The sequence below is a fragment of the Glycine soja genome, chromosome 6, assembly GCF_004193775.1.
Source record: "Glycine soja cultivar W05 chromosome 6, ASM419377v2, whole genome shotgun sequence".
Classification (NCBI taxonomy): Eukaryota; Viridiplantae; Streptophyta; class Magnoliopsida; order Fabales; family Fabaceae; genus Glycine; species Glycine soja.
In genome coordinates, this window is record NC_041007.1 from 21,079,469 (window position 1) to 21,102,570 (window position 23,102).

Consider the following 23,102-nt stretch of genomic DNA (forward strand, 5'->3'; position numbering starts at 1 on the left):
AAAATGCAAATTATACGGACTAAAAAAATTACTTCCAAACTACACAGACTAGAAGAGAATTAAAATGTAAAGTATAGGGACTAAAAAAACCATTTTCAAAATATAGGAACTAAAAATGTAAGAATCATAAAACTATAAGGATCAAAGTAGTGATTTAAATTAAATTACAACTAAACACGATACAACAGAGAGAGAGAGAGAAACTGTATACTATTAGCATAATTTTCCTTTTACCTTTTTTAGGGAATACTGAGTACCATATCAAGGAGGGAATTGCTTGGGGCACCCAGCAATTTTCATAAATGACGAAAATACATTTTCGGTTATAAATAGCAGGAGGAGTTTTTCATTTCTGTAGCGCCATTTTTTCTGTAAAATCTTCGTCACTTAGTGTAAGTTGCTTCCGTTAAGTTCGGTTTCGAAGCGTATTTGGTCTCCAATGGTGTACATGCGTTGTTCAGGAGTATATAGTGAATTTTAGTCAATTTTCATCGCCAAAAAAGAAGAGGTACGCGAAAAAAAATGGTATGCACATATGAATTAGCAAACCATATGGTTCATACGGATTAGTATTCTGTATGTGCATACGGATTTATTTGTTTTCTATTTTATTTATTAGATCGCAATTGTTAATTTAATTTTGTAATTTTTTGTTGTACTAGTTTTAGTAATTTCAGAAAATTTGATTTGGTGATATTATTTTTTATAGTGATATAAAAAAATGTATTAAGTAATTAGAATGGTGAAAAAAGAAATACAAATGATTAATAATTAACTAACATTTGATTGCTTAAAAATTAATATACTAATGATTAATAATTAAACAAATTTAAATGACAATGATTATGTATTTACATGTTTAACTGAATTATGTATTTTATTGAATGATGTATTTATTAGATTTATATGACATTTTAATGAAAATGTGCAGTAAAATATATTTTTTTGTAAACAGCTATATTTGTGTCAATAAAAAATGAGGTGATTGTATAATTTTTTGTCATTGAATTGAATTTGTTATATGTTTTATTAAGATGAACGAAGACCAGTGGATGTATGATAGTATGATGTCTGAAGAAGTTGATATGGATGTTGAAAATGAGGAAGATGTTGGCGTTAAAGTAGAACATGTTGATTTCTCTGATGTCTTTAATACTTCTCAAGTATTTGTATAATTTGTTGTTGTTGGTAGAGTAATTATATTACATAGATGTTTACTAATGTCAGACCTTATTTGAATTGTGTTATAGTTATTTGCTAGTCGTGATGAAGTTTTACAATGGGCTCGATCGTTGGCTCATGACATTGGATTTGTTGTCGTTATAATGAGGTCAGATACCAATACCGGTGTTCGAGGAAGAGCCTCATTTCTATTGATAGCTTGTGAAAAGAGTGGTGAGTATAGGCCTAAGAAACATAATTTGGTAAGAACATACACTGGCAGTAGAAAATGTGGATGCCCATTTAAGTTGCGTGCGAAGCCAGTTTCAAGAGGAGAATGATGGATGGTGAAGTTAATTTGTGGGGTTCACAATCATGAAATGACAAAGTCATTAATTGGGCATCCATATGTGGGTCGATTGACAAAGGATGAGAAGATTGTTATTGCTGATATGAAGAAGTCCATGATGAAGCCAAGAAAAATTATGTTGACGTTGAATGAGCACAATGACAACAATTATACAATAATCAAACAAATTTACAATATCAGGCATGCTTACCATTCTTCCATAAGAGGGAGTAACACCGAAATGCAACAACTAATGATGCTGCTTGATCGAGATCAATATATTCACTGGCATAGGCTGAAGGATGATAATGTTGTACGTGACTTGTTCTAGAGTCATCCTGATGCTGTAAAGTTAACTAATTCTTGTAATTTGGTTTTTTTGATCGACAATACCTACAAAACAAATAGGTACAAACTATCGTTGCTTGATATTGTTGGTGTTACATCAACAGGAATGACATTCTTCACTGCTTTTGCTTACTTGGAAAGAGAACGTCTTTATAATGTTATTTGGGCTTTACAGCGGTTTCGAGGTCTTTTCATGAGAGTTGATGCACTTCCCGGGGTTATTGTCACCGACAGGGATTTGTCTTTGATGAATGCAGTGAAAATTGTATTCTCAAATGCTACAAACTTGCTATGTCGGTTCCACATTGACAAGAATGTGAAGGCAAAGTGCAAAACCCTAGTTGCTCAAAAGAATGCATGGGATTATGTGATGGATGCTTGGGGGAGTTTGGTTGAATGTCCATGTGAGAGTTCATTTGATGAGTACCTTAAAAACTTTGAAATGACTTGCTCTTCGTGGCTTATGTTTGTGGACTATGTGTGTCAAACATGGGTGATTCTGCATAAAGAAAGATTTGTGAAAGCATGAACCAACAAAGTGATGCATCTAGGAAACACAACCACTAACAGGTATCAATATTGTTTTTTGTTTGTCTTCATTTGTTTAAGTGTTGACTTAAATGAAAATGTTGTGGTTGTTTACATGTTGTTGTATATTTCATATGTAGGGTTGAGAGTGCTCATTGGTCACTAAAGAGACTCCTACAAAACTCTGATGGTGACATATGCAGTGTTTGGGAAGAAATGAATAATATGATGACACTTCAACACACCCAAATTAAAGCATCTTTGAGACAAGCACGCACGTGGTTGGGCATGTGTTTAAAGTAACCTTGTACAAAAAACTACTTGGCATGGTATCAAGGTACGTTTTAAATGAAATTGTTGCTGAGTATGAGCGTATAGCTTATGCAGGCAAAAACCCTTCACGTTGTGGATGTGTCATGAGGAGTACCCACGGTCTTCCATGTGCATGCGAGTTGTTTAAATCTATTGTTAGTTTCATACCAATCGAGACAATCCATATTTTTTGGCAAAGACTTAGTTTTTCAGATCAAGGGTTATGTGAGACACAGGAGACCATAACTGAGGAGATGGAAACCATATTGAAAGGCTTTAAGTAGCTTGATGTTTGTGGTAAAGTACATTTGAAGTCAAAGTTGCAAGAAATTACTTATCCTGATATGAACTCTATGTGTCCTCCCCCAGAAAAGGTTAAGACCAAGGGTGCTCCAAAAAAACCGCTGACCAAATAACAAAAGTCAACAAAACGCGATCCGTCTTATTGGGAGTATGTTAATGCGTTACACTATGTGCAAAATAGTAATACGTCAGTGAAACATAGTGCATCATCGTCTGAGGAACCAATACAGAGATGAAATATTCCAATGTTGGATCAATTTCATCCGTGCATCTAGGATTCTATTAAAAACATTATTGATGTCAAAGCAGATGATAATTATGGTTATCGGGCAATAGCTGCGTTATTGGGTATGAGTGAAGAATCGTGGTCATTAGTGCACAACCATCTGCATAAAGAACTGACAAGTTGGTCCGAAGAGTATATCAACCTGGTTGGTGGCATAGAGAGATTTGAGGAATTAAAGCGTTCCCTATTTGTTGACGAATTATCTATGGTGCATAAGTTTATTATTATGTCATTTTTTGTTAAAATAACATTTTAAGTAACCACTATTTGTTGTCTGTTACATGTAGATTACCATGGACAAGTGGATGAATATTATGAATATGAGATATGTCATTGTTTCACAATGCGTGATCATTGTTTCTCTTTCACGACAACAAAGCATGACATTTTTTCGTCTTAGAAGTCAGCTGCCACCATATTCTTCTATGCATCGTGTAATATGCATTGGTCATGTGTATGGAAATCATTTTGTACATGTAATAGCATAATTATGATGTTAGTATAATTGGTGACACTGTAGTTGGGTATCTTACGTTGAATTTGTTTGTCGTTATGTAACAGGCTTTGTTATGAGACTATTGTCCTTTACCACCAGTGGCGTTGTTGTGGAATACACATTGTCATTCTCAGGCAAAGTAGTGGCCCACTCCGTACATAGGTAGAATGCAGCGTTATACAGATTTGTCTAGGCTGAAAACCGAATTTGTTGATTAAGGTGAACCATGAACAGAAAATATGTTATTACCATTGACGTTTGTGTAAATAATTATTTTGTTAACATTCATAATTTTGTTTTCAGACATTATTTTTAAAAGTTAGGAAATAATTAAGTGTTTTGAAAATAATAATCATACGGTTTCATTCGTTAATGGACACGAATTCAAACATTACATTAACTTCAACAAAGTTGAAACAAGAAAAAATGCATGAAAAACTACAATTAACTAATACTAATTTTGCATTGAATCATGTTGCGACCGAGGCATGTCGTCTTCCATTTCCATTACCTGTTTATTAAAAACAGCTAAAATTTCTATTGGCCCAAATTGTTTCCAGTAGTTAGACTGTACTAAGACCTTTAGCATGTCATCGTCAGTTTTCAGCTCAATAATTTCAAATTTGATAACTTTGTCTGAATACTCATAATGACCTGGTTGTCGAAAAAACAATTGATTTACCGTTTGTGATTCATGAATACCATAAGGGGAAATCCCTTAAGGTGCAACTTACTTGATCAAATCCTTCAGTTCATCGATGGTACATCCGGAAGGAATGTCAAATTTTTTTGGATTTTTTCTTGTGAACGAGTAACCGACAAAGTCGTGTTGGCGTGGCATGTTCCACCTCCCATTGTAATATAGTAGGGCATCATAAGTAGAGGTCATAGTGGCTTGAAGTAAGTTTAATATATCATCCGGTGTTCTACCAATGGTGCATAATAACTCAATCGGGCCAACACACGAGAATTGATCATTACTCATTAACATTGTGTTAACATCATTGTTTTTCAATTGCATAGATTGAAAGCAAAATTGGTTACCTGCATCTGTGAATGGCCGCCGGTAGTAAATTTTATCCAAATATTAATCGTCGGTTAGCTGAAGGGTATTGTGCATTCTGCTTTCATTTGAAAACCATAATCGTTAGGTACTCAAATGGGTATTGGAGTGGAACTTTGGAAATAAACACTAGTTTTGTTGTGAATAATCGATCCATTAAAAAAAATAAAAGCTAATCTGGAGTTCACAATCGTCTGACTGCTTGTTTCCCCCAAAAATGTCACTTTGTTGTAAAATTTGGTTTGTCATGTTGGTTTGGGAGAGAATCTGTGATGAGAGTGTTGGTGTGATATATATAGATGGTGTTCACTAAGACTGCTTGTATTTTTTTAAAAATAGACATGCGCAGATTTATGTTTGTGTTGTCAAGTACAACAATGTTGTGTCATGCTTTAAGTTGCATTAGACATGTATTGCTTGTATTAGAACTAAAACAACTGAGTAGTCATTTCTATGTTAGTACGTACATGTAGTATTGATTTTTAAAAAAATACGCATGCAATTGACAGTGTCTTGTCAAGTTTGACAACGCAACATTAACAGCTAATTAACAATAAACGAATGACAAAAATTTATATCACATAATCATTAACATGTCCATACATAAATGAACCAAATAAATAAATAATCCAAAAAATTAAAAATATACCAAATAAATAACCAAATGTCACTGTCAATAAATAAATTATCCAAAAAATTATAAATGACATATATAAGGCAAAAATAAAACAACTTTAATGACCGTCCGTATGCCCCCTACGCCTCGATCTGTGACCTACAGTTGGTTGGCCAATGTAGCTTCTTGTGATACCCAGACATTCTTTAGCAATAGTATAGGCTTTTGTTCCTTCGTTCAGGATCCTCAGGTTCAGTAGTCTCTCCAACTTATCAGCAATTGCTACAAACCATCCTAGCAAGTGAAAAGAAAAACATAACAATTGTTAGTAATAAAATACTAAAGAAAGCAACAAACACAAATACCAAAAAAAAATATTACCATTGCATGTCGAACATGATGCACATCAATCATCAATGTCTGTCTCATTAGGTGTTGCTACCACCATCAGTTGCTGATACCCATCTGGTTCAACAAATTCCTCATATTGTTGAATTGACAGAACTCTAGGAGGATCCCCTGGCTGTGCTGGACTCATGAATGGGTGCGAAATCATGTAAAATCAATCCATGTAATCTGACAAACAGTGGCTAGGCACTGCACATAAGTGGCCTACGAGTGCAATGTACTCATCAAACTGCATCCATCTATCATCAATTTCTTCAATAGAGAGCAAAGACGCAGCAGGATGTGGCGGAATAGTCTGGATGTAACCAAACTATCGTACAACCCTCTCCGGTCGGTGAATGACCATCAAGGGGCCTCATCTAAGATGGCTGGAAAATAATGAGATGACCTCAAATTCTCTAAATGAACGGTGGTCACCATATGAAATCCAGCACACCACGTCAGGACTCAGTCTATCCAGATGCCTGCGATATGTGGAAACGGGCAGTGCCTTGCCAGAGGCCCATCGACATGCATGCGGTCTCCTCTCATCATAATTCTCGGCAGGAACAACGGAACCAACGGACGGAAAATGCTCGTAGATCTAACACTAAATATATTTTGCAAACATATTCATTAAAATACACGACAACATATAATATTCAACTTCAATGAAAAAAATTTCTTAACATCTTAACTAACCTGTAATAGAGTGATATATCCTACAAGTTGTCTCGTTGTGCTCTTGGATGTGCCATTTAAATTATCATATATGTGCACAAGTGCAGCAGCACCCCAAGTGTAACCCCCACTCTACGTCAAGTCACGTAGTGCATCCAAGAATACCACGTGCACGTGTGTGACACTCTTTTTAGCAAAGAGTTTGCATCCAAGCAGATGCAACAAATACGCTCGCACTGCTACAATCCAGTCACATACCTCGATCTTCATCTGATACACGTCGCGTAGCCACGATAGTCGAACATAAGAGCCATGACACTGAATTGTCTCAGCTCTCGCCTCTGTAGCACTGACCTCAAGTAATTCCACCAACATATCGACAACGTCATTGACATGAAGTAGCTCGAAGCTGTGGAATGCCCCTACAACAGGCAGATGTAGCAACAATGCGACGTTATCTAAGGTGATAGTCACCTCTCCGACCGGCAAATGGAAACTACTAGTTTCCTTATGTCAGTGTTCCACAAAAGCAGACATTAGTCCCCGATCTCCCGTATCTAGGGAACAGGCGATCAAAGGACTTAGTCCACTGGCCGCCACAAGGCCTTCAATCTGTGGAACAGGCCTCCCAAACTTAGCCATCTTCCTTCCATGGGAAGATAGCTTTAGCTCAAGATGTTCCTGCAAACAATAATATCGATCATGTAAAAAAATTATTAACTAGTAAACTATGTTCTTTATATTTTTTAAAAATTACATACCTCTCCATTTCAGACTCTCAAAGCAATGTGATTTTCAAAATCCATGAGAACTGATGTGTCATGGGATCCACTTGAAAAACCCTCAACATCAGTAACAGCTTCTTCAACAAGGCTTATGGCTGCTCTTCGTTCAATTCCTCTGTGGTCGTAAGAGGGTCCTCGACAACACGCTCTTGTTGTCACTGTCTATGGGCTGATGCAATAGACCTTCGTCGTTGGGGGCATCATCGTCACTCACGTCTCTCCTCCCCAAGGCTTTTCCTATTGCTCGACCTAAAGCCCGACCAAGACCTCTAGTTTTAACCATTATTTGCATCATTTTTTTTTACTAACTAACATTTTAACATATCATATCTTAAATTTTTTTTTCAATCATAAATTAAAATTTTAATTTTTTTATAATTTCCTTTAAATCATTTTTTTACTAACTCTAAAATCTTAAAATATTTTAATTTTTGTTTTCAATCATTCTCTAAAAAAAATAAAAATATCTAAATTTTTTTAAAATAGGTTTTCAATCTTTATTTTCACTAACTAACATTTTTAAATATTTTAATTATTGTTTTCAATCATTCTCTCAAAAAAACTAACAATATCTAAAAAAATTTAAAATAGGTTTTCAATCTTTATTTTCAGTGACTAACATTTTTAAATATTTTAATTATTGTTTTCAATCATTCTCCAAAAAACTAACAATATCTAAAAATTTTTAAATTAGATTTTCAATCTTTATTTTTACTGACTAACATTTTTTAAATATTTAATTATTGTTTTCAATCATTCTCTAAAAAAAACTAACAATATCTAAATTTTTTTAAAAATAGGTTTTCAATCTTTATTTTGACTAACTAACAATTATTGTTTTCAATCATTCTCTAAAAAAACTAAAATATCTATTTTTAAAAAAAAAATAGGTTTTCAATCTTCACTCTCACTTACTAACATTTTTAAATATTTCTTTTTCAATCATAATCTAAAAATTACAAACAATTTCCAAATTTTTTAAAATATGTATTCATCTTTGTTAAAAACTAACTAACATTTTTAAATATGTTAAATTTAGTTTTCAATCATTTTCTAAAAATAACTACCAATTTTACAATTTTTAAAAATATGCTTTCAATCTTTTATTTAAACTAACTAATATTTCAAAAAAATTTGAATTTTCTTTTCATTCATTTGTTAAAAATAACTACCAATTTCATATCATTTTTAAATTGTCTTCCACTCTTTTTTTTACTAAAAAACATTTTAAAATATCTTATATTTTGTTTTCAATCACTTATTACAAAGAAATAATATTTTCAAATTTAAAAAATAAAATCTTTCAACGATTTTTTTACCTAAAATTTCCAACTTTTTTATAATTTTTTTCAATCATTTTTTTAAATTAAATACAAACTGTAAATTTTTTTATAATTTTCTTTCCATTATTTTTTTACTAACTAACATAAAATATTTTCAGTTTAGTTTTCACTCTTTTCCTAAAACTCATTGTCTAAAAATAAGTAACAATTTTAAACTTTTCAAAAATATGTTTTCAATATTTTATTTCACAAAGTAACATTTTCTAATATTTTAATTTGTTTTCAATCAATTATTTTAAATAACTAAAAAATTTTAAAAAAAATTAAAATTCTCTTCCATTGATTTTTTAACTAACATTTTCAAATATTTTAAATTTTGTTTTAAATATTTTTTAATACTTAACTAACAATTTAAACAATAATGAAAATTCCCTTTCAATCATTAAAATTTTGTTTCGAATAATTTTTAATATGTTACTAAATTTTATAAATTTAACTTTAAATCAATTTTAAAATTATTTTTAACTAACTAACCAACTGTATATAGTTTTTCTAAATTTTCCACCTAGACGGCTTTTCATCCTATCTATTTCAAACTAAATAATTATGTTCACTACTACAAATGCTACAGGCAAATGATAAATTAACAATTAAAAAAAATTACTAAACCATAACAAACAACAAATAAATCACAAAACAAATTTACATTTCAACAAAATCAAATTTTGGAATAAATGTTTTCCAAAAATTTTTTAAAAAGGGTACGAATACGGATCAATCCATATGGTCCATACGGATTAGCAATTCATATGGTCCATAGGGATTGGCGGGTTTTTTTTTAAAAAAACATGGCGAGGGAGAAAGAAGACACAGAATTAGGGGCATGGGAACGAAAACGAAGAAGCAGGGGCATGGGAGAACCAACAACCACAAAGGCGCACAACCAATACAAACCAAAACACAATACAATACACAATAGCTAAGGAGAAGGATTCACTAACCTCGAAGCTGATCAAGAACACGAAAGCACCACAACAAGAAGAAGAAAAGGCACCAACAACAACCACGGACCACCACGAAAACAGGATGAAGAAAAAAAGGCAAGGAGAAAAGAGAAAGAAGAAGAAATGGCACGGGAGAGGAGAATGAATAGTGACTCGTACGGACGAGTCACTACTGGCTTTTATAAGAAAGGGTAAAGGATATTTTAACCCTTTCACCCACGTTGCTGGGTGCCCAAACAACAACCTATCAAGGATCAAAATCCATCGTTGGGCTGGTTTGACAGACTAGGCCCAGTTTTATTTGTCGGATGCTATTTTATTTAGGACATGGGACAAATGTCAATGTTATGATCAATGTTATCTTTTGTTTATTTTGAGTTCTATTAAAATTTTAATACGTTTTAGCTTTAATTTATTTTTGGTCTTATAATTGTTTCAACTTTAGGTTTTAGTTTCCATAGTTTTTAAGGCATGCTATATGGGATTAATAATTTATTTGTGTATGTACAGGGTTATTTTTTATGTAAATTTTTATATAAAAAAATCATCCCAAAAAAATGTAGGTTTTTTTGTTAATTATTAATCATGACATATAATAAATAAAACATCCAAAAAAATAAGTCAATGCCATAAATATAAAGAAAACAATTGGACTATTATGTAACAAAGTATGTATTAACTTAGAAATACATCTATTATCGTTATTTAAATTTATTTTATTTTTTAAATGACTATAAATTTTTCAAATATATTTTTAATTCTTCAATTACTTGTCACGAATACAAAATACTTGATAAAAAAATATAAATAAAATTAATATAATATAGTGAAGTTGATAATAAATTGATATTTCAAAACATTAATTACAATAATATTCTATAAACACATAATATTTTTCTTCCATGTCATGAGAATCATCTATACTAAATTTTTCAACAATTTATTTTGCAATATATACTAACAAACAATCAGTCAAGAATTCATCTTCTATCTTAACAAAAGATAAGATTGTTATTGATTTTATAGTTTAGAAAAAAAAATTAAAGAGATAAAAATAATTATATAATAACTAAAATTAATAAAATATAATCTTAAGATAAGATTTCTTTTAAAAAAGGATAAAATTACTATAAATTTTATAATTTAAAAACGTCAAGGTTAAAAATTGATTGTGTAGTAACTAGTAACTAAAAATTAATAAAATATAGTATTTAAATAAAATTTTCAAAAAATATAATATTTTTATTGATTTGATAGTTTAAATAAAAATAAAGAAATTCGAGAGAATTGATAAATTTCTCTCAATCCCTATACGCACGAAATACATTATGCACATCAATTTAGGCTCAACGACATTTGTGCTATTACTAGTATTTTCCCAAGTTTGTTAAGTGCACCCCACTTTTTCATTTTTTTTAGCAGTCACACACTGACTCGTTAATTTTATTTAAACGCATATCATACATTAATATCATGTTATTTATATTTATATATTTCAATTCAAATTCATTTACGCCGGACGACATGTGATTTATTAAGGACTAATAAATAAATGATTGATTATTACATACTTAAATGAGCTTAAGTGAAGCAATTTCTAAAGATAACTATTATTTGATGGAGTAGTGGTTTTAAGAGATTAATATCCACTAACGTGAAATAAATTCTCCTTATTAAGGACTAATAAATAAAGATTGATTATTACATACTTAAATGAGCTTAAGTGAAGCAATTTCTAAAGATAACTATTATTTGATGGAGTAGTGGTTTTAAGATATTAATATCCACTAACGTGAAATAAATTCTCCTTCCTAACATTAGAGTATTCTTTCAACCCTAACCATCACGAAAGACAAAGAGAATAGAAAAAAGAGTCAAAGGTAGTAAGTGACTCTAATTGGTGCATATTTAACTGTCAATAATGTTAAAATTTTATAAAAAAAACATTATGTTGTATGTTGCGTGTTGGTCTATCACCCAAAGGAGAGAATTAAATGCATTGAATGTTGTGTGTGTGTGTGTGCACGCGTGCGCGCATGTACCTTATGTCTCAAAACACTTATGTTAAATTTTATAATTCCCAATTTATTGAATTTTCATCCATAGTTTGTGTCAATTTAATGAGCTTAACTTTTCTTACCAAAATTAGTGAGTCCAATTACACTTCAGTGTTTTGGATATTGATATTGCTATATTGGAAGATAAGCTTGATGTTATTATTGATTCTGGTACCAATAGAGAAAAACTCATTATAAAGTTTGAGAAAGATCTAACAAACTTAGCTTAATGTTTATGAGAATGATTCTTATAGAAAACATTAAGATAGTTTTCCCCAAAATCAAAAATGCTAAAGAATTTGTGGGGTTATTGTGAAAGCTCTCCCAAACAAATAATAAGTTTCTTGCTGGGATATTAATAAGTACGTTGACCACCATGAAGTTTGGTGGTTCACGTACTATGCATGAACATGTCATTGGAATAATAAACATAGAAACAAGGCTTAATACATTGGGAATGGTGGTGAATGGGAACTTCTTTGTACAATTTATTTTTAACTCATTACCATATAAGAATGATCAATTTGAAAAGAACTATAGTACCATGAAAGACAAATGAAAATGTGTATGAATTGCACAATATGTTAGTTCAAGAGAAAATAAGGTTTAAGAATCTAGGAGGTCACTCAATCCATTATGTAAGACACCAAGGGAATCAAAGAGCTAAAAAGAAATTTATGAAGAAACACAATAAGTGCATAAGGCCATTAAAGTTTAATGGGGGCATCTGTGCAAATCCAGAAGAAAACGTAAGGCTTGGTTTGAAAAGAAATGTGAACTTAATGCTTATGTATGTTTTGGATCAAATTTAGCTGAAGTTTCCCATAATGCATGGTGGATTGATTATGGGTGTATGACTCATGTTTCTAATATGATGCATTGATTTCTTACATTCCAAACCATAAGCCTAAATGAGAATTTCGTCTTCATGGGAAATAGAGTGAAAGCTCTAATGGAAGCAGTCAAGACTTATTGTTTAATCCTTGACACTAGACATCATTTAGATTTATTGGAAACTCTTTATGTACCTAATTTTTCTAGGAATTTGATTTCATTATCTAAACTTATGTTACTAAATACTATTTTAATTTTGGTAATGGATGTTTCAATTTATTTAAGCATAATCATCCCATTGATACTATTATTCTTTGTGGTGGTTTATATAAATTGAATTTAAATTGTTTATATGCTGCAACGATTTTGACTCACATCATAACGTTTTTACTAAACATAGTTTAGTGAATGAACTATCTATTTTCTTGTGGCATAAACATTTGGGTTACATTTCTAGAGAAAGAATGGAAAGATTAATAAAGAATTAAATTCTTCTAAATCTAGATTTTACTTATCTGAATAAATGTGTGGATTGTATTAAAGAAAAATAAACAAAACACACAAAGAAAGGGGTTACAAAAAGCACTTAACTTCTTGAAATTGTGCACATTGACATTTGTGTGTCTTTTGATGTTAATTATTTCAAAAAGAAAAGGTGCTTTATCACCTTCATTGATGACTATTCATGTTGCAATTATGTCTACTTACTACATGAGAAATCTCAAGCTATGGATGCCTTGGAAATTTATTTGAATGAAGTAGAAATGCAAATAGAAATAAAGGTGAAAATTGTCAAGTGTGAAAGAGGTAGCGAGTACAATGGAAGGTATGATGAAACTAAGCAACACCTAGGTCCATTTGCTAAACTCCTTCAAAAATGTGGTATTTGTATGCAATACATAATGTTAGGTACACCACAACAAAATGGTGTATCAGAAAGGCGGAATAGAATATTAAAATGGATATGTTTAGGAGTATGTTAAGTAACTCTAATTTATCCATATTTTTGTGGATGTATGCATTGAAAACCGTCACATATTTGTTGAATAGGGTTCCTAGTAAGGTAGTTCCGTAGACACCTTTTGAACTGTGGACTAATAGGACACCTACCGTAAGGCACTTGCATGTTTGGGGTTGCCAGACAGAAATAAGTATTTGTAATCCACAAGAAAAGAATTTGGATGTAAGAACAATTAATGAATATTTCATTGGTTATTTAGAAAAATCAAAGGACTATAGGTTTTATTGTCCTAATCATAATATGAGAATTGTTGAAACTGAAAATTCAAGGTTCCCTGAAAATGGTGAAATTAGTAAGAGTATAGTTCCACGAAATGTGGAAATTAAAGAAGTTGGAGTGCAAGTTCATTTGACTTGTGCCTCAAGTAGTAAAGTGAGTGTTCCTCGAAATGTTGTTCCAAACAATAATGAAGAAGAGCAAGACAATAATGAACCCATGATTTAGAATGAACCTATTGTAGAAGAACTACAAGAAGTAACATTAAGAATGTCTCAAGGAGAAAGAAGAGTTAAAATCCATGTAACAAAATGGTGTTTAGGGCCTTGTAGAGTTGTCAAAAGTTTGTAAGAGAGTTGTTTGTAAGTGAGTCTTTAAGATTAAACGAGGCTCTCATGACAACCTTGAACATTATAAGGCCAAACTTATTGCTAAAGGGTTTTACTTAGAGAGATGGTGTTGATTATAAAGAGACATTTTCACCGGTAGCCCATTATGACTTGGAGCTACATCAAATGGATGTGAAAACTATCCTTTTTAATGTAGATTTAGAGGAAAATATTTACAAAGACCAACCAATGGGGTTCTCAATTGAAGGAAAGGAACACATGAATATATAGACTTAAGGAAGCTTCCCGCAAATGGTATTTGAAGTTTAATGATATCATTGTTTCCTTTGGATTTAAGAAAGACATTGTTGATCGATGTATATATCTAAAGGTTAGTAGGAGCAAGGTTATATTTTTTTATTTTGTATGTTGATGATATATTGCTTACAACTAATTATCTTTGTCTTCTTCATGAGACTAAGAAGTTTCTCTCTAGTAATTTGAAATGAAGGATATAGATGAGACAAGTTATGTAATAGGAATAGAAATATTCTGAAACAGATCAAGGGAACTATTAGGCATATTTCAAAAAGCATGTATCAATAATGTACTAGACAAGTTCAGGATGAAAAAGTGCTTAGCATAACATTTTCTAATTCAAAAAAGGACAAGTTTAGTCTCACATAATGTTTAAAGAATGATTTTGGAATGGAAATAGATGGAAGTAAGTATGTATGTGCTAGTTGTTGAAAGTATTATGTATGCTCAAGATTGTACTCACCCAGATGTAAGCTTTGCAATTGGAATGTTAGAATGATATCAAAGTAATCGAGAATAGAAATTTGCAAAGCTGCAAAGAATGTTTTGAGATACTTACAAGGATTAAAGGTTCACATGCTTTTGACCATTATGATGAATTTGTAACATGTTTTGAGGCGACAATTCAAACTAATTGGCTGTAGGACTTTATTTCAGAGCTTGAAATTGTTGACATTATTAAAAGCCACTGAAAATGTATTGTGATAACTTTGCAACAATATTTTTCTAAGAACAACAAGTACTATAAAGGTGTTAAGCATGTGGATTTAAAGTACTTTGTCGTGAAAGAAATTCATAAACAAAATAGAACGTATTAGCACAAACCTTATGATAGTTGATCTTTTGACAAAGGAATTATGGCCTAAGACATTTATTAAACATCTAAAAAATATAGGCATTATTGTTAATAAGGATTGTTGAGTGTAATGTTACTTAGTAATGTGTTATTGACATTTTGAGCTCATGTATAATATGTCTTTAATTATTTGTTATCTATATTTGCATGCATATTTGTATAAAAGTAATGCAAATAGGTGTCGTCTTAAATAAAGATATTATGTTGGACCAATTATGTGACCTAATTATGTTCATATTAATGAGGAATCTAATTTGTGGTACATGGAAATGACTATGTTGATTAAGTGATGTATAACTGTCATGACTCAAATTAGTATCTATTCTTGATTATAAAATTATAATGTGCCTGATGTATGAAACAATTCAGTCAATTCAATTCGCGTTATGTTAGTTTAATTAGTTTATTTATCTGTCAATGATGTTAGGTAATGTCACATGAGTCAAGTGGGAGAATGTAAGATTTAATGTCTCATGTGAGAGACAAGTGACTTATTAAGGACTAATAAATAATTAATTGATTACTACGGATTAAATTATAAATAAGCTTAAGTGGAGTAGTTTCTAAATATAATTGTTATTTAATGGGAATAGTGATTTTAAGGGACTAATGTGAAATAAGGGCCATTTTTTACATTAGAATATTTTCTTAACCCTGGTCATCATGAAAGACAAAGAGAATAGAAAGAAGAGTAAAAAAAAAACAAAAATCTTATTTCCCTCCTCTATCAAATGAATCAAATTGCATCGAAGTGAAGTTTCAATATGAAAAAAAATACATATTATTTATCTATTATTTATGAAAATCATTGATTTCAAGATCGTATTTGATTTTTTGTTATTCAATCGTAGAAGACTATAACTTACCAAGACTCCGAATGAAGACATGATGGTCTGCTTTGTGGTCTGTTTGGTGTTGTTGCCGAAGAAAATTTCAGATTTTTGAATGTTGATCATTTGGCCAAATGCTCTCCCATATGTCTTAAGAATATTGGTGAGGGTTGTTGTTTCTTATTCAATTGTCCTAAAAAAAGAAAACAATCCTAACAAATTAGAGGTGTGAAAGAACCAAGGATTCCTTGGGCACCTTCAAGAATGTCTCCCTTCTCTTAGCTTTTTTTAGAAGTGTAAAAAGTTTCTCTTAGGCAAAATGAAATAATAGGTCACTCTGTCTAATGTACAAAAAAAAAAGAAGAAAAAACTGTGTTAGATAAAAAAAAAAGAAGTTGAAATATGATTAGAAAAGATAAAACTACAGTAAAGTAATGCAAAAAATTGTAAGAAAAAGGGGTTACGAGACAAATAAAAATGGAAACCTTCTGATAAATGATGGATTAAATTTTTACAGGTGTACTAATAATTACATGATTTAATACAACTTTACAAGGAACAGCGCGTGGGTTACGTGATGAAGGCTTAAAATATGTTTTTGAAGTGTAGACTTTTTCTTTTATAAAACATAAATCGTAGAAAAAGCTCCTTGAGGTTTTACTATTTTTTTTAAGCAGGCATTTATTTTATTTTATATTATATTTTTCCTGCAGGCGTTGTTATTTTTAATTTGATTTACAGCTTACCTTATTAATTATTTATATTTCTCTCTCTCTATTTTTCTCTGCCTTTCTCATTCTTCTTCTACCTACAAAACCTCTCTCTGCCTTTCCTCTCTCACTTCATTTTTCCCACTCACTCCTTCATGGCACATGGTCGCGAACCCCATTTCTCAATCCACCCTTCCCCGCCACTACAACACTAGCAACAAACAAAAAGCATCGGCAAACGACGTCGTTTCCAAATGGCATTCCATTTGGAAATTATCATGCTCATTCTCATCTTCATCGCTCTTGCGCAGCCGAGTGAGCGAGTCAACGCGGAGCCGACTCAGGACAAACAAGCCCTCCTCGCATTCCTCTCCCAGACCCCGCACGCGAACCGGGTCCAGTGGAACACCTCCAGTTCGGCCTGCGACTCCTGGTTCGGCGTCCAATGCGACTCGAACCGCTCCTTCGTGACTTCCCTCCACCTCCCCGCCGCCGGCCTCGTGGGCCCCATCCCTCCCAACACCATCTCCCGCCTCACGCGCCTCCGCGTCCTCAGCCTCCGCTCCAACGCGCTCGTGGGCCCCATCCCCTTCGACTTCGCCAACCTCACCTCCCTCCGCAACCTCTACCTCCAGAACAACCACCTCTCGGGCGAGTTCCCCACAACCCTAACTCGCCTGACTCGCTTGACTCGCCTCGAACTCTCCTCCAACAATTTCACAGGACCAATCCCTTTCTCCCTCAACAACCTCACTCGCTTAACCGGCCTCTTCCTAGAAAACAATTCCTTCTCGGGTAGCCTCCCCAGCATTACGTTAAAGTTAGTTAACTTCAATGTCTCCAATAACCGCCTCAACGGCTCCATCCCCAAAACCTTATCGAATTTCCCCGCGACCTCGTTTTCAGGAAACAACGATCTCTGCGGGAAGCCATTACAACCATGCACACCCTTCTTTCCAGCCCCAGCCCCAGCCCCTTCTCCTGTGGAACAACAACAGCATAACTCCAAAAGGCTTTCTATCGCTGCCATTGTTGGAATTGCCGTCGGGTCTGCTTTGTTTATACTGTTATTGCTATTAATTATGTTTCTATGCTGCCGGCGGAGGAGGAGGAGGAGGAGAGCGGCTAAGCCGCCACAGGCTGTGGCGGCGGTAGCGCGTGGGGGGCCCACAGAGGGCGGAACGTCGTCGTCGAAGGACGATATTACGGGGTCAGTGGAGGCTGCTGAGAGGAACAAGCTGGTGTTTATGGAGGGTGGAGTGTACGGATTTGGGTTGGAGGATTTGTTGAGGGCTTCGGCGGAGGTATTGGGAAAAGGGAGCATGGGGACTTCTTATAAGGCGATTCTGGAGGACGGGACCACGGTGGTTGTGAAGAGGTTGAAGGACGTGGCGGCTGCGAAGAGAGAGTTCGAGGCGCGAATGGAGGTTGTTGGGAACGTTAAGCACGAGAATGTGGTTCCTCTCAGAGCGTTTTACTACTCCAAGGATGAGAAGTTGCTCGTCTACGATTACATGGCCGCCGGCAGCTTGTCTGCACTTCTTCACGGTACTTTGTGGTTATTGTCCCATCTTTACAAATTTACCTTCTTTTTTTTTTCTAAGTCAAACACTTCCATTCCCACTTTCAATGCCTGAAGGAATTTTTGCACGTAATGAAGGCAATCAGATCTTATACTAGGCGTCAATCTTTTAATTTTTTTTTTTATATATTTTAAGTTGGTTATACCTGGTCACGAGATTTTTTGTTATTGATTATTATTAATTAACTTCTAATTTAGCGAGCAAGTATCAAGATAATAATTTTACATTGTCGAGTAAATTCCGGCATTCGATATGTTCATACCGAAAAATAATAAAATATTCCTTCTTGAGAATTGTTTGTTTGGTTTATTTATACAACACCTTTGACTAAATCTTTTTTTCTTATGTTTGTTATATAGTTTTTTTTGTATGTATAAATTGTAATAATACAATTTCCTTTTTTTATGGAATTTTTACTAAATTCATGCTCCCAGCTGTTATAATTGATTAATTGTGGGATTAGAATGTTTACTAGTTGGAACATTTTAATAAGTGTTTGAGAATGTATGCTTAAGGTGGAAGTGCTGTTGTCAACGGTTATGGGTAGTGTGTGTAACCATGTATTAGTAGTGGCATGCATTATTTTGTTCATGTTAAATTATCCAGTAGCTTTGTTTAATGGGGGCAGAGATAGGATGATATCGTATGTGACAAGTTTCTGACGCTCTTAGTTCTTATGTGTTTAAAGTATGCTTCTGGAAGGAGCAAACATAATCAAGGTCTCAACTTCTATGTCTTTCTTTAATAACAACCACATTCCGTTCAACATACGCAACATCCACTCATGATATAGCCACAGTGGTAGGAGTGGTCTCACCGACATTATTTCACCTCCTTTACCTTTTTTCAATTTACAAAAAAAATGCAAAATTCTAATTTACCAACAATAGCCTTAGAAAGTTTTTTTTCTTTTTTCTTTTTTGATTCGTAAAATGTTGTTTTATTTGGCATGAGACGATATAGGATTCCTTGAGTTTTGTCACTGTGCCTATGCTGGCGTACATGTTGTTTTGATTGGATGTGTCAAAGAATCATGAAACCCCTGAATTACTCATAATATTTGTTGTTCATGTTTTTACAACAGGAAGCAGAGGGTCAGGGCGAACCCCGTTGGATTGGGACACCCGAATGAAAATAGCACTGGGAGCTGCAAGAGGCCTCGCCTGCCTCCACGTGTCAGGAAAACTGGTCCACGGCAACATCAAATCCTCCAACATCCTCCTCCACCCGACCCACGAAGCCTGTGTTTCAGACTTCGGGCTCAACCCGATATTTGCCAACCCGGTTCCCTCAAACCGAGTTGCCGGTTACCGGGCACCAGAGGTTCAGGAAACCAAAAAAATCACTTTCAAATCCGACGTCTATAGCTTTGGCGTCTTGATGCTGGAACTTTTAACAGGTAAATTAGGCTAAGAATAAAATAACTAAAAACTAAAATTTAAATTTTATGTTTAATAACAAAATTTTATTTGTTGTTAATTTTTTGGATATATATATATATATATATATATATATATATATCTTTGATTTTATACTTTTGATTAAATTTGATTTTAATCTCTATAATTTTAAATCAATTAAATTGATTTTTATATTTTAAAAAATAAGAAAATTTAGTATAAGTTTGTTTTATTGTTACAAACATTGTGCATATTTAGGTTTGCAATAAAATGAGTTTTGCAAAATACTTTTCTTCCTTCCTTTTTCAAAATAGGTTTTGTAGACTATTTATTAATTTGATCTCAAAATTTATGCACAACACAATTTGTCGTAAAATTCATTCATCACATTTTATATGGAAATTCAAACATAACCTTAGTCATGATTTGGTTCCTCCATGCAGAGATTAAGTTCATTTATATATTTAAGTATAATAACGACCAAATTGATGGAGACAAGGACTGAAACTAAATTTGACAAAAATATAGATACAAAAACTATTTTATCCTTAATTATTTAAAGAAAAAAAAAATAGTCTCTTATTTAAAAGAAAAAAAGCCTATTATCAAAAGGAATTGAGCAGATGCCTGAGTGTGATAAACTTCTGATATCCCCTTGAACTTTTAAGCATAAAATAAAAAAGAAAAAAAAACTATATTAAAAATGATTTTAGACCTTATTTAGTGTTTGATGACTCTGCAGGTAAGGCACCAAACCAAGCCTCGCTGAGCGAGGAAGGGATCGACCTACCACGATGGGTGCAGTCCGTGGTTCGCGAAGAATGGACCGCTGAAGTGTTCGATGCGGAACTGATGAGGTACCACAACATTGAGGAGGAGATGGTTCAGTTGTTGCAGATTGCGATGACGTGCGTTTCGCTCGTGCCGGATCAGAGGCCCAACATGGATGAGGTGGTGCACATGATCCAGGATATTAGCCGAAGCGAGACCACCGATGACGGCTTACGCCAATCGTCCGATGATCCTTCTAAAGGATCGGACGGTCACACGCCCCCGCAGGACGCTAGGACTACCCCTAGGTCGGACACGTCGTAGTAGTGAAGCTGTAAAGGCAAAAGAAGAAGAAGAAGAAAAAAAGAAGGAAAAGAAAAAGAAAAATTCGTTGGAATTGGAAAAGGAAAAAAAAAAAAAAAAAGGAAACCACGGTGAGTGTGTGTGGGTCATGAAAATGTGCAAAGTTAAGTAAATAAATGAGTTGTTAATTATGGCGAGCGCGGGTGATTGGGCTCCAGGTGGGGTCCAATTGAATGGTTTGTTTTTTGTTAGTTTTTCTTGTATTTTAATATTTTTTTATTTTTTTAATTTCAATTATTTTTTAGATGGGGAGTTTGAATTGTTCATGAATACAAGTGTAAGAGGGTTGCTTAGTCATTTTTATAGTTTTGTCGAAATAAAGCTTTCTAATTGTTTTGATACTTTTGTCACATTCTCCTATTTCAAAGTCTGCATTACAACCAACATTTTTAAAATCCAAAGCATTCAATCATTGAATTGGTTATATATTTTTTAATATTATATAATATTTTAAGTAATAAAAAAAATTTAAACTTATAAAAAATTAAGATCTTAAAAATTATAAATTAATATAAATAACTAAATTGTATGTTTTATTGATAAAAATTAATAATAGTAGATAAAATAATTGATAAATGTGTGAAATATTTAAATTATATATTTTTATTTTTCTTAAAAATTAGATTAAATAAAAAATTAAAAGTTAAAATAAAAATTAAGAAGACCGGCTTTCTATGCCAATTCAACTTCGGTTTTCATTATTATTGGGCCCGTTTGACCAATTTTTTTGTTGGTTCCCACCAATTCTAAAATATATCAATTTTTAAGAATGTTTAGATCGGTCATCGCCGATCCTCAATTGAACTGATCGTTCGAATCCATTATTCAAAACAATGTTTACAACAGCTCACCAACTAGTGTTATTCCTTTATTACATAAAATACCAAAGGTAATTTTTATTAAAAATACATTTATGATCAAGTAAATACAGCTAGTGTTATTGCTTCTTTACATAAAATAAGCTTGTATTTTGTTAGTTTTTTTTTATGGGGAGTTTCGTGAGCTGATTGAGATAGATCATTTCATGAATTTCAGTTGGTCATTCTCTCGATGGTAAATTGTAGTCTTTTATTTTATTAATAGTTGAATCACATTCATAAAAATTTTTGTTAATATTACTTAATTTGACAGTATTAATAGAAAAGTTAATTTATTTTTTAAAGTAGTATCCTCTACATTAATTGCATATGACAATCAAAATAAGGTTATTAAAAATAAAACTCCAATTAAAATAAGAATATTTTAAAGATACTATTATTAAATATGATAAAAATAATTAAAATTTGTTTAGTACACTATATTTTAATTCAACACATATTGATTTTTTTTCCTTATATTTTACTACATTTTTGTCAGAAATAAAGCTTTCTAATTATTTTGTTACACTTTCACCAAAAAAAAATTGTTTTGTTACAGGTGTCATATTCTTCCCAAGAGCTGACTAGTCATTCTGTCACAAAATTCGAAAACTGTAAATTTACCGCTAGTTTTGATGATGTTTTGTTTGTTTTACTATTACTACATAATAATATATTTCATCTTTTTTCTTTTTTTCTGTCTTTTAAATTTGTCATATAAAAATTAAGAAATATAATAAATCTTCTTAAACATAATAAAGTAATTATGAGATTTCTTTATTTTACTATTTTTTATTTTTATTTTATAATTAATATATGAGTAAATTAATTAAATATTAAAAATAAGTAAAAGTATACTTAGAAAAAAAAGTAATTAATCTAATCTTAAATCTTACAAACCACATATAAATAGAAACAAAATTTCCAACAGATTTGACAATTTTAAAGTAACTGAGGGAGTATCAACTATCATGTATCCCTCCGTTAATTTTTAATTGTTGATTTTTTTAAGAAACAATTATTTTTTATCTGTCATTTAAAAAGTTAAAGATAATATTAATTATTCTTTTGTAAATCATATCCTTTTTTACTTAATTTTTAATTAATTTACAAATATATTTATTGTAGAATAGAAATAAAAAATTTCATAATTATTCTATTAGAATTAAGAAAATTTATTACAAGAAAAAAGATAAAAAAAAAAACGAAGCTACTATCAACGATATATGAAAGGGTAAAATATAGTTTTAATCTTTTATATTTTTATTATATTCAGTTTAATCTCTTATCTTATAAAAAAATTAAATTGATTCTTTATATTTTTTAAATAAGTAAATATGGTCATTAATAATATT

At 32.1% G+C, this 23,102-nt stretch overlaps 2 protein-coding genes across 2 annotated transcripts; one reads left to right on the plus strand and one right to left on the minus strand.

Moving 5' to 3' along the window:
- Positions 1-6,225: 6,225 nt before the first annotated feature.
- On the minus strand, positions 6,226-7,598 carry LOC114415981. The gene is made up of 5 exons (XM_028380850.1): positions 7,461-7,598; positions 7,097-7,211; positions 6,789-6,952; positions 6,552-6,662; positions 6,226-6,453 (listed from the first exon to the last, which is right to left on the minus strand). Exons 1-5 carry the CDS (start codon positions 7,596-7,598, stop codon positions 6,226-6,228), a joined length of 756 nt encoding a protein of 251 aa, XP_028236651.1.
- Positions 7,599-16,847: 9,249 nt separating this feature from the next.
- Positions 16,848-21,231, plus strand: LOC114416685 (probable inactive receptor kinase At2g26730). Its single transcript, XM_028381647.1, has 3 exons — positions 16,848-18,321; positions 19,441-19,755; positions 20,499-21,231. Exons 1-3 carry the CDS (start codon positions 17,028-17,030, stop codon positions 20,849-20,851), a joined length of 1,962 nt encoding a protein of 653 aa, XP_028237448.1. The 5' UTR covers positions 16,848-17,027; the 3' UTR covers positions 20,852-21,231.
- Positions 21,232-23,102: the final 1,871 nt, after the last annotated feature.

What these genes read in the sequence shown, in the direction of transcription:
- LOC114415981 (XM_028380850.1), bottom strand. Translation starts at nt 7,598, where the DNA reads ATGGTTAAAACTAGAGGTCTTGGTCGGGCTTTAGGTCGAGCAATAGGA. An exon ending in TAGACAGTGACAACAAGAGC is followed by an intron (nt 7,212 to 7,460) that starts GTGTTGTCGAGG and finishes TATTGTTTGCAG; the next exon opens with GAACATCTTGAGCTAAAGCT. An exon ending in TGTATCAGATGAAGATCGAG is followed by an intron (nt 6,663 to 6,788) that starts GTATGTGACTGG and finishes GACTTGACGTAG; the next exon opens with AGTGGGGGTTACACTTGGGG.
- LOC114416685 (XM_028381647.1), top strand. Translation starts at nt 17,028, where the DNA reads ATGGCATTCCATTTGGAAATTATCATGCTCATTCTCATCTTCATCGCT. An exon ending in CTTGTCTGCACTTCTTCACG is followed by an intron (nt 18,322 to 19,440) that starts GTACTTTGTGGT and finishes TTTTTACAACAG; the next exon opens with GAAGCAGAGGGTCAGGGCGA. An exon ending in GATGCTGGAACTTTTAACAG is followed by an intron (nt 19,756 to 20,498) that starts GTAAATTAGGCT and finishes ATGACTCTGCAG; the next exon opens with GTAAGGCACCAAACCAAGCC.